Raw genomic sequence first — 12,938 nt, 5'->3', positions numbered from 1 at the left:
TTACAATTTTAATAACAATACGAAATCCTGAAACTTGGAATAAAATCTAATTGTTGAAAAACAAAAGAATTAGAGAGAACTAATAAATATACGAAACACAAAAAGAAGCTGGCTGTTTGTGATATGTCACCATTTAAAAAAACAATTTCAATCTCTCAATAGGTACTCTAGCATCATTGTAAATCTTCCTCAGAGCGTGAACCTCAGATTCTTTGCTACCTCACGTCCTGGTCTTCAAAGCGGCCGAGCGCTGGACGCTTCATGCCAGACAACGTTGACCCATCACTCTGCACGCACGTCATATACGCCTTCGCCACACTCAAGGACCACAAGCTAGCTGAAGGAAATGAGAAGGATGGAGACATGTACGAAAAAGTCGTCGCTCTGAGAGAGAAGAACCCGAATTTGAAGGTAAGATTTATTGTTTTCGTTTTTGTTAATTAGTAAGTAAATATCGTCCCTTCTAACGCCAAACAAGTTCTTGTCTCCTTTTGTTTCTGACCCTTATATACCCTATGCCATATAATTTAGGACAATTTATTTATTACCTAACCTAAATATCAAAAGGCGTATGTCCTTACTTGTTTTTATATATTACGTAATACTTACTACACACACTTTGTAGGATAATTATAACAAATAAAACTATACAAATTAAATTGTAAAGGTCTTAATTACACATTGATTCAATTATATTTAAATTTGACTAACTTGGGAGTCTGTTTCTTATCATATAATTGTGTTTGCTCGCAAACGAAAAAAAAAACCGACTTCAATTACATCGACAAGTAATACAACGTAGATCGACGAAAAAATAGTCAAGCAACTACGCGTTATTAAAGATTACTCAAAAAGTAGTTATCAGATCTCGATGAAATTTATATGTGACCACATGATAAACATCAGCTATCGATTAAATTAAAAATTATCAAAATCGGTACACCCAGTAAAAAGTTATTACGGATTTTCGAGAGTTTCCGTCAATTCCTCTGGGATCCCATCATCAGATCCTAGTTTCCTTATCACGGTACCAAACTAGGGATATCCCCTTTCCAACAAAAAAAAAATTATCAAAATCGGTACATCCAGTAGAAATTTATGCGGTATAATACAACGTAGGTCGACGAAAAAAGCGTCAAGTAAAAACACATTATTAGATATAACTCGAAAAGTAGTTGTTAGATCTCAAATAAATTTAAATGGGACCAATTGGCACACACCACCTTTCGATTAAAACAAAATTTGTCGAAATCGGTCCACGCGGGCAAAAGTTCTGATGTAACATACATAAAAAAAAAAAAAAAAAAAAAAAAAATACAGTCGAATTGAGAACCTCCTCCTTTTTTGGAAGTCGGTTAAAAATAGGGTATGTTTATTTTAAACATCACATAACAGTCCGCTAAATTGCCGCTCCTTTACGTAACAAGACATAATTTTTAACTTTTAATTTTTTTAAAGCATTGTTATATAAACAATGCTTGATTAAATGAGAAGTTTTGTTCTTTAAAAAACCGTTTCGGAGATCTCTCAAGATTATAATGGAATTCGCTAAGTATTTCTAGACGTAGACCTTAAAAGAACACAAAGGCTAGCTTAATTGTATAGACCGAGTCAGTGGCTCTCAACCTCAATGACAGACACTTTTCGTGAGCGGAAAATAAAAAGAAACGGTAACAAGCATTAAGTAAAAAATGTGCACGAGATGTTATCAAGAGCGAAAATAACGTTAAAAGAAAGGTTTTACTATCAACAAATTCAAAGAACCAAAGTGACGTTGAAAATATTAAAAGACCCCGTAGGTTTTTAACTAAACTAATCAACTATTAAAAAGAAAAAATCCACAAAGTGAGCTTGTATACCCGTGCTTTATACCTTCGAAACTTATTCAAAGCTTATGTCAAAATAACTCGAGCTTAATTTATTAAAAATATAGAATTTATTTTAGGTTAACGTTAAAGTTTTTTCTTTTTTTTTTTGCTTCGTTTAGTGCTTCAATTATTTTGAGATTTCTATAAATTGGTCTTAACCTTATACTTTATATATATTATAATGATGACCAATACATTGATTGGTGTAACGACTACAATGGATATATCACTGAGGTAGAGCACAGCAGGAAATACCCTCCTCACAGTCAAGAGTAGTGCAATTGGCAAAGTATCTCGATCTTACAGAAGATAAGATCACAGCTAAATAATACTTCTTTCAGGCAGTGTTGTGTTCCTGTGTAGTACAAAGTTCATCAGAGCTCTTGGGTGGGGGGGGGGGTAGTATCGGTAGGGGGGTATGCTTGTTGGTCGAACTAGTTGTATAAAAGAAATATTATGGTTACGCTGATCCAGTCGCGGCTTCGATCGAACATTTAATAAATAAATAAATAAAAATACCACTTTATGGGCGTATATCTTTGAACCGAACCACTGAAATATAAGTAAATCTTACAGGGTCCCGTTAACTATAAAGTCTATAATTATCATAATTTAAGTAAATAGAACAAAAATATACTTGTATGTTTACATTTTCAATGTTTACATTACATCTGTGGCTACTTATTGTCAATACCTAGGGTTGGCGTTGTACGCCGTATAATTATTGTGAAATTCCTGTCTAACTACAACATCTAAGTACAAAATAATGTGAATCTTTTTTAGAGTTCTTAAGTATCGATATCGATATGATGAGTAAAATTTACTGAACGAATGACCTCGTTACGTTTTTGTTAGGCAATCTATCGGAATGCAATGGGTGTTACGACGTTTTCTACTAACGCCATCTAGGGTAGGTCCAATAGGGTTCCGATAGATGGCGTTATTTGATTCGTTTATTTACCATTTGATATAGTATTAATCTTTTTTTAGACTAGTAAGCCTTTTTTGTGCCTAATTAGACAGTCGATTTGAAGAAGTAAACTCCAGTCATACATCGGAGTTGACACATATACTTTTGTTATAAAAATAAAGAATTATCATTATTACAAAAAAATTAAAATAAAATGAATTACAATTTAATAAACTCCGTCTATCGGAAAATTATAGATATATTTTAAAAAGTTTGGGAATATCTGCAGTTATTATCTTGTTTATAACAATACTCGTAATTCGCTTTGAAGTTACTCGAAGTGCGTATCTGGGTTAGAATTAAATTAGGCTGTTTGTTCAAATACAGACTTCACCGTCAATTTCCTTTGAAATTTTCTTTTTTAATATAATATCAAGAGTAACTAACATAGAAATATTTAAATTTATTCCTTATGATAAATAAGTAATTACCAACCTATTCAGTTAAGCAACCATTATTTTATAAATGTTCATAAATCTGTGAGTACTTATGCCAATTTTTCTTTATTCAGATTCTCTTAGCTATCGGTGGTTGGGCGTTCGGTTCGACTCCCTTCAAAGAGCTGACGTCAAACGTGTTCCGTATGAACCAGTTTGTGTACGAAGCGATAGAATTCCTGAGGGACTACCAGTTCAACGGTTTAGACATCGATTGGGAATACCCAAGGTAAATGATTGATACACTATTGTTTGATTATTGTTGACACTATTGTTTGTTTAAATTTCCCACTGCTGGACAAAAACCAATTCACCTAGTTTACTAGCGGGTTAAAGCTACACACACACACTCACATATACATATCGCTTAGAATTTCCTTAGAACCGTTATTACATCATCATCATTATCATCATTACTTCAGCCTATCATAGACATAAGCCTCCAAAAGCTCGCGCCAAAAATGGCGTGAACTCATGTGTGTTGCCCATAGTCACCACGCTGGTCAGGCGGGTTGGTGACCGCAGAGCTGACTTATCACACCGCAGACGCTGCTGCCCGTCTTCAGCCTATGTATTTCAAAGCCAGCAGTTGGATGGTTATTTCGCCGTCTGTCGGCTTTATAAGTTCCAAAGTGATAGTGGAACTGTGTTATCCCTCAGTCGCCTCTTACGACACTCACGGGAAGAGAGGGGGTGGCTATGTTCTTTACTTCTTTACTGCCGTAGCTAACAGCAAGAGCCTTAGAACTCTACTGTTGGTTATTCTCAACATTTGTCCTAACTACTATCCCAAAGACAAGTATTTTGTTTTCGATTAAGAACTTTCTGGATTATAAATCAATATATCGGTATACGACTAAATATCACTTACTAGGGATCTAAAATTTAATACATAATTGTCAATGTTATTAAATTATGTCAAATAAGATATTTTTACTACGACTCGTCGAAATTCAACTCCTCAATATTATTAAAATTCATAACTTAAATTTAGACTAATAATTTTATTCTTAAAGACTTTTGAAGAAATGCGATTGGAATCATTTGTTCAATCAGTTAATCTTTATCTATATGCCCGTTATGGTGTAATGCTGCAAATGTATAATAAACAAATTTATGTGAAAATGCTAGTCAGCGTTGGTTTTTTTTAGAAACACTAGCCATGTACGAATATACCTAAGATTTGAGTTTTTGAGGAGTATTTTTTTCTAAAAAATTAAACCAAAACTATGGGGTTACCATATATTTCCAAATGTCAAAATAATTTTGAGTTGAAATTTATACAAAATCACAGTCCAATCACCTCACAGTTTTCGATATTTTTCACAATATATATTTTTTATATTACATAATTTATCATAAAAAATAATTTGTGTCAGAAATTCAAATAGTTCTCAAGTGCTCTTTGAAACGTACAATAAAGTATATTTTCATGTTACATTCTTAGAAGACAATAAGTGGTATTTGTTCTCTTATCATACCCAGAGATAATCTGATCATAAACAACTTTATTGATATATAAAACGTAATCCTTTGAAATATGAAAGTAACTAAAGCTTCACAGTATACTTGGATAACCCGTATAAAAAAAAACCTTTTAGCGGATCATGCGACAGCCGTAAAATATTATATCTAGACATGTTTTTTCCATTTTGTGAAATTTAGGTATTTACCGGCTAAGTTTTTACACCTGAGCGAGAAGAAACGACGCATTTACGAGTCAACTCAGAGTAAATAACGACAGAAGTGACATTAATATTTCGTACTTTGTTAAAATAAAATTTGATTTAATATTCGTTTTGAAAATAAAGATTAAAATATTTATATCACAATATATGTATAGCATTTTAAAATACACTTCGGAGAAAGAAACACTATAGAAAATATTAAGCAATTCAAGAATACGATGCTGGTGTACCCGCATTAGCGCGATCACTTTTCGTTACACTTTCCTTCACACTTTTTAGCAATGAGATCTATTGAACAATTTTTTTTTCTTATAAAACTAAGCTGTAGGTTTTTATGGGAACAAAAATCTATACAAATGAATAAAATTGGAGTGTCTGTTTGTAATATTAAAATAGCCGCTTTTTACTAAAAACATATAGATTTATACACAGTACATATACCAAAATAACATTTTTTACAATTTTTATCTGTCTTTCTGTATGTTCCGGCTAATCACTGAAACGGCTGGACCGATTTTGACGGGACTTTCACTGATAGATAGCTAATGTAGTAAGGAGTAACTTAGGCTATTTTTGTTTTAGAATATTTTTTTATAACTCTGCGAACTGAAAAATAGCTTTTTTTGTTAAAATCCACGCGGACGAAATCGCGTACATAACTAGTAGTAAATAAAATAACAATCTTTTATCTATAGAGGAGCAGATGACCGTGCCGCTTTTGTGTCTCTCCTCAAAGAACTGCGTCTCGCATTCGAGGGTGAAGCGAAGACCTCCGGCCAGCCACGTCTCCTGCTCTCCGCAGCTGTACCAGCTTCCTTCGAAGCCATCGCCGCTGGATACGACGTGCCTGAAATATCTAAATACTTGGTGAGTTATTTACATATGTATTCTCGTACATGATGTGTAGTGTAATGAATAGTGTTGGCTTATGGATTTAATGCAATTCGTGATTATCATAAAATCGTTGAAGGAAAATAAAAAAACAAACATTCAATTTTTTGTCCTGTTTTTTTTCTGACAGTTGATAGATATTATTGAAAACGAAAAAATGAAAAAAGAAGTTAATCTTATAGCTCAATTTGTCTAGTATCACTTCAACAGTTGAAAAAGAGAAAAAAAGCCTATTCAAAAACGTTGAAGTCTATAAAAGCGCTCACGTTTTATTACAAGTATTTAAAATGTCTTCAGTATCTTTATGTCCTCCGATATTTTTTATAAAGCCCTTTAAATGAATTCGCAAATTCTATTGCCGATTTTAATATTGTAAATTATATAGCGTCTGAGACGTGTTCTGTAAAGTCTGTCGTCGCCTTTGAGAATTTTTTTTAGATTAATTATTTTTTTGGAAATATTTGAGGTATATTTATAATGGTTGAAGTTAAGAGGATTGGCACATTTATCACAGCAACTTCTCTTTAAACTAGCGGTTACAATTTCGATCCTTGCTGAAGAAAATATTTATTGACAGTAAAAATGTTATAATTTAATTACCATAATCATCAAAATGACCAAAAGAAAAATTGGTAAGCTTCGAGCTACCTTTTCCTCACATTCATTCTAATCATTAACGTCTGCGCTATTTTACTTTTAGCAATATGAAATTTGTAATTACTGTCTAGGATTACATCAATGTCATGACATACGACTTCCACGGTCAATGGGAGCGTCAGGTCGGACACAACAGTCCTCTGTTCCCGCTCGAGAGCGCCACCAGCTATCAGAAGAAACTCACTGTGGTAAGTTAAGCTATATTTTACTATAATATATACCAACTTTTTTGAATTTTATCGCAGTTTACTAAGTTTTTTATATGTCCGACATTTTGGATAGCTTACAGCAACCATTGTCACGGCAGGACTGAAAGGACCGCGATAAAATCCGAAAAAGTTGTTTCATTATATATATTTAACTTATTAAAAAAAAAGGAAATTACCAGTAATATAAGCTAAAAATATAGGTAGCGATTTATACTATCATTTAAATATCTTAATTTTGTTAATTATATTTTCCTTATTATTCGACTAAGAATATTACACTAAAGCTAAATTACCTTAATAAAACACGGAAAAAATCAATATTGGCGTTGCTTAATTCATCTTTTTTATTATTATTATTTTGAGCATTATTATTTTACTACTGTCTCCAAAGGCCGAAATTAATTTATTCGCTACCTCTATTGTCTTTCTAGAATGGTCAAGAAATACAAAATGTACTACTATGTTTAATGTAGTACTATGTGTTTACTTTAATCTGCAAAAGTTTATTTTTAAGCCAACCGGTTGTTTAAAAAATTGACTTTGATAAGTTAAGCCCGGTTAAACAACAATCGCATACTTTTAATGACTTGAAAAGTTTTTTATCAGCACCGACGTCTGCTTCCTCGCTAGTTTTTATTTAAGTTAACAAAGAGAACAATTTGTACTTTGTAAAGAATAATTTGATTTTTATTGAAGTGAGTGTTAAGTTCTATCGTGAAATTTACAGGATTATTTAAGGATATACGTAGATTGTTTGAGTTACAAAGTTCATTCGATTTTATTTAACAGCACTTTTTATTTGCTCAAACCTTTTTTACTTGACAATTGACTGATGATTTTCTTTTAGGATCAATGTTTTTTCTTTTTGGAAAAAAATGTTTTAACATCAAAAATATTTAAACAATGCTTAAAATATTTGTTTTTTATATTTATAAACGTAACTGAACGCCAGATCGTAAGAGGTTGATAGCTGATTGTATGACGTTCTTTAATTATTTTTTTTTTTAGTTCTGTTCAGCTTAGAACTAAATAAGTGCTTTCAAATTCTAAATATTAGTAACGATATTATATTAACTACTGTTACTAGTTTATTTTATTTATTAATTCATTTACATTTTCCAGGACTACTCAGCTCGAGAATGGGTGCGACAAGGTGCTCCTAAAGAAAAGTTGATGATTGGTATGCCAACATATGGTCGCTCGTTCACTCTGATCAACGAAACTCAGTTCGACATCGGTGCCCCGGCTTCTGGTGGTGGTGAGTTCTTCTTGAACTTTCTATGATAAATGATTGCTTACATTTTTGAGTCTTTATATTTAAAATTTCAAAAAAGGTATGGCAATGCTTACGTCTCAATCAAATTTTCATTTATATTACTTCTGGAAAAATGATAATCGTATAGACAGTGCAAATCTGGAAACTGTTCCGAGTAAGCGTTCTATAAAATTCAAGTTGTCAATTTAAGGTATACTTCTTTATATTGCATATTACAGAAATAATAAATAAACCGACAGTCTGTCTGTCTCCTGAATATGTCTTAACATGCGGAGTTCTTTAAGTCTTTTGTTTTTAAGCACCCAATATTTCTTCTCAGGTCAAGCCGGACGTTACACAAACGAAGCTGGTTTCATGTCCTACTACGAAATCTGCGACTTCTTGAGAGAAGATAACACAACACTCGTATGGGACAATGAACAGATGGTGCCCTTCGCGTACAGAGAAAATCAATGGGTCGGATTCGATGATGAGAGATCGCTGAAAACTAAGGTATATTTCATGATTATAACGTACTGTAAATTATTACAAAGCAAGGCATTTTAATATCAGAGTCAAATGAATATAGCACCTAATTATTAGAATTAACAAAGTGTCCAGCTAAATAGAAACAAAAGCTTTTTCAATCAATCTTTTGTCCGAAAATAAAGATTTAAAAAGTATTAAAACTATTGAAACTGGTCTGAATGGAGTTCATATTTTTGGTATTGTATCGATCCTTTTTTTCCTACTTTTTTTTTGTAATGAGATATCGAAATGTATGATTTTTTTTTAAACTTAATCATAATAGTGATTAGCTATAGTTTGTAACTCTAAGTACCTAACGAAAACAGCTATTTATCAAAATTATAAAAGTTAATCTTTAAAATCTTTCTAATAACTAGATGACCTGGCTCAAAGAAGAAGGTTTTGGAGGTATCATGGTCTGGTCGATAGACATGGATGACTTCCGAGGCTCATGTGGAACCGGAAAATATCCGCTCATCACCGCCATGAAACAGGAGCTCGGAGATTACAAGGTGAAACTGGAGTACGATGGACCTTATGAGTCTTACAACCCCAATGGACAATACACAACTAAGAATCGTGAGTATTATATTCTACTAGTCGTTGTAGGTACTGAACTTGGGTCTATGTCAAAAATGTAATAAATAATAATATGTAGTGACATGCCAATAATTTCGTACACTTTTTTGCCAAGTTTATTGATTTCAGTCAGCGATAACAAACTTTTTAGCTTTTGCTTTAAATTCATCGACAGTTAACGTTAAGCAGGCTATAAAACAAAAAATAATAGATATATCTTTGTAATTCTTACCAAGTTAAATCTATTTTAATTTCTAATAAATTAAAACTTTTTGCAGCTAATGAAGTAACATGCGAAGAAGAAGACGGTCATATATCCTACCATCCAGACAAAGCCGACTGCACAATGTACTATATGTGCGAAGGTGAACGTAAACACCACATGCCATGTCCTCAGAACCTGGTCTTCAACCCCAACGAGAACGTATGCGATTGGCCAGAAAACGTAGAAGGTTGTGCACACCACACCCAAGCACCTGCTAGAAGATAAGAACTTCTGGAATATTCTAGAAGATTAGTCTAGTACTATCCCTCTTCGTTTTTGAATTAAATTCTGTAATTTTAACAGGCTTAGGTTGTGCCAAATGGAAATTGTGAAAGATTGGATAATTGTTAAGAGTTTACCCGAAATTTGTGGAGTAAAATTAAGTATATTGATGGAAAAGTTTAGTTGACTCAATTTGTCATTTTCGTAATTTTGGTAATTAAATTTGTTTTATGAAAGAAATTTAAATTATTAAATTGTTTTGATAACAATTCCATTCATATTGGCTTTTATTATCTATAGTATTTTCTTGATATACTAAATCTCGATTTTCAGGCCATTTAAATAATAAAACCAGTTACGAATTGATAATAAATCAGAATTGCGACAAGGAATGTCGTTATTTGTCGCAATCTAAGCCGACCAGTTTTAAATCAAATCGTCCATTAATTTTAATATTTCTAACGCCTAATCCACCTGTAGTCTAAATCAACCCACGTCGAAATATTTATTAGTTTGACGATGGCAATATCAAACAGATCGGATGAAAGGGTTCGTGTGATATAATGTAAATTATAACATTATTGGTGAAAATTATTTTATAGAAATTATTTTAAGCCGTCATGATAATTGGGCAAATTTTATTTAAAAAGGTTCTTTTTCTTCATATTTAAAACGATTATTTGATTAGTGCACGTGGTTCACTTTCTCAAGCTAATAAGTCTTTATGAACAAGTTTATTTCTAACAAGAAATACAAAAAAAAACAGAATCTCTAGTTTTTTATTGAAATTTATAGGTGCAAATAGGTTTGCGCAAGTATATTAAACAATAATTGTATAATAAATCAATTCAACGAAGAGCTTTAATTGATTTTTACAGAGACGTTTTTCAATTGGTTAGTTGGTTATTAGTTATTTGTCTGATTATCATGATTAGCTAGTGATAGTTAACTCCCAAAGGTACATAATTCGGAGAGACTTAATAATTAGATACGGAAGAATTTTTAGGTTCTCGTTCTAATGTAGAATAGTAGATTTTCAGAGAAATTTATCATTCTTCTCTAACGTTTTAAACATTTTAAACATCTGGTATAAGAACACGATAATTTGTATTTTCATTTTTGTTATCAGTTTAATCAGTAACATTATCAAATTGTGTACCTTTGTGATTATATTTATTAGCGCTAAATTTAGTATACTCAAGCTTATCATCTATTAAATCAGCAAAATCACTGCCTTTAACTGTCTCTATTTCATCATTAGTTACGGAAATTGTTCGACAGTTACAAAATATCATGACATCGTCATATAGTTGAGGTTTATATTTTATCGTAAGTAGAAAAATAATTATAAGTTTTTGTAAATATTGTATCTAAATACAAAACAGATGTAAGAGTATTATTAAAATTCTTTTATAAAATTCTGATGTTTTTTATTCCTTTTTAGTTATTATTTGTAGCCTTTTATCTAAAGTTGTAAATCCTAAATTACTGATACTAATGTTCGTCTGCAGTTTTTGATTTTGTAATCACCAAATATTACAAAATTCAATTATTACAACATTTCTATTACTCAATGGAAATTGATTTGAATCATGGAGTAAAGTCGGTGAATCATCATCTCATTACATTCCAGAACAGAAATTCGTCACACCATCACTTAACACCTAAAATATGATCCAACTCACCAAAAACTATTCCTGAAACAAACAAAGCCTCACATGTAGTTTGGTTATGTCATTGGTTATGTAAATATTAGCTTTTGGTATATGCATTAAAATACTACAATAGTCAAATGGATTAGGATATTGTGTTATGGGAATATTATCTTATTGTTTCAAATCCCATATCCGGGTGCCAATGTTGAATAAATTTGAACTAATATTAATCCATATAAATGATTTCAAATCTTAATACAATATCTTAAAGTCTAAATTTAAATGTAAATTAAACAGTTACATCGGATTACTATTAGCTATGTAGCTAAAGAGTAATGACCTTTATTTATTACGGGTAAGTAATAATTTTGTTTGAAAGATGTTGTAAACAATAGCAACGAGTACAATACGTCGCTAATGGAATCAGACACAAATTCAGGCCTCTATCCTGAAACAATTTGTATGTTACATTCGATTTTGATTTCGTATGAATGGATTATAAATAATAATGAAATGTTGCTTAGTGCGTCAAAGCTATGTACAGCTGAAAATGGTAACAATACAAATATAAATTTAAGGGTAGAGATTAGTTTTACTTGCAAAATCTAGTCTTTCCAATTTAACATTTCCGTTTATGTTGAAAATGCTATTGTCTGATACGGGTAGCATAAATAATTATATTTCTACTTCTGGCCCTGTTGATCTAATATTTTTAATAACAATTTAATTTGTAAGTGAACTGAAAAATCTACATATTGTAAAATTGGTAAATAAATATATTGATGAAATTCATAACTTAATACTTGTATGTATTTAAAACAAAAATTCTGTTCAATATTTTACTTTCTCAGTATATATTGTAAATTTAAAAATTTATAGTTTTAAACTTATATTTCAAGCTACGTAGCGTAGATTCCTGGTTACATAACTGTTTCAAATTTTAGTCGTTTGTGGGAGCGACATTAACGGACTTACAAATGAACAAATAAAAGTACCATCGCAGTGTGATTTTCGTACGTCGTGACCGTACAATTGACTTCGGACTCTTAAGGCCGAGTACAAACTGCGCGTTTTGTATTAACATAGATTTTAAGTATACACGTGAGTTGGTTACGCTAATGCTTAAAAATTACTATGCTATGTGTGGACATGAACTGGCGACTAGAGTTTAAGTATGATTTAGTAATAGTGCGTGTTTCTGCGTTGGAGCAACGGTTACATCCATGGATTGTACCTGTTGCGCTGGCGGTTGCGGGTTCGATCCCCGCACATGACAAACATTTGTATTGGCCATACAGGTTTTGGCCGTGGTCTGGGTGTTTGTGCAGTCCTTGTGGGTTTCCCCACCGTGCCTCGGAGAGCACTGTAAGCCGTCGGTCCCAGTTGTTATCATGTACACCTGATAGCGATCGTTACTCATTGAACGAACGTTGAACACGAAGCGAAAACGTAGATACAAAGATGGGAAGATTTTTTAAAGAAATGTTGGTTTGTCTCTACAATTTTAAAAGCGCGTGATAACGCATGACTGTTTTCAAAAGATTCTTTTTCTCAAAGTCTGTAAGTTGCTTTAGAACTTTACTAATATTTGTCTCTTCACTGACATGGAAAGGCGCCTGGAAAAGTAGTTTGTTTTTACTAGTCTGTTCCAAAGAGAAAAATATATGATTTTGAGTGTGACTTTGCTTGTTACATACTTGATCTTATATATTCT

The 12,938-nt window shown here is 32.0% G+C and overlaps 1 protein-coding gene across 1 annotated transcript in view; it reads left to right on the top strand.

Moving 5' to 3' along the window:
* Window positions 1-10,987, top strand: part of LOC123657045 (acidic mammalian chitinase) — a 59,145-nt gene extending 48,158 nt beyond the window's left edge. The window contains exons 9-16 of the mRNA XM_045592643.1: window positions 194-411; window positions 3,350-3,504; window positions 5,659-5,830; window positions 6,583-6,699; window positions 7,843-7,978; window positions 8,316-8,488; window positions 8,881-9,082; window positions 9,361-10,987. Coding sequence (XP_045448599.1) covers window positions 194-411; window positions 3,350-3,504; window positions 5,659-5,830; window positions 6,583-6,699; window positions 7,843-7,978; window positions 8,316-8,488; window positions 8,881-9,082; window positions 9,361-9,572 — 1,385 coding nt within the window. The 3' untranslated portion in view covers window positions 9,573-10,987. The remainder of the gene's footprint in view (window positions 1-193; window positions 412-3,349; window positions 3,505-5,658; window positions 5,831-6,582; window positions 6,700-7,842; window positions 7,979-8,315; window positions 8,489-8,880; window positions 9,083-9,360) is intronic.
* Window positions 10,988-12,938: the final 1,951 nt, after the last annotated feature.

Source organism: Melitaea cinxia, chromosome 10, assembly GCF_905220565.1.
Source record: "Melitaea cinxia chromosome 10, ilMelCinx1.1, whole genome shotgun sequence".
NCBI lineage: Eukaryota > Metazoa > Arthropoda > Insecta > Lepidoptera > Nymphalidae > Melitaea > Melitaea cinxia.
This window is presented reverse-complemented; position numbering and strand designations above follow the sequence as displayed.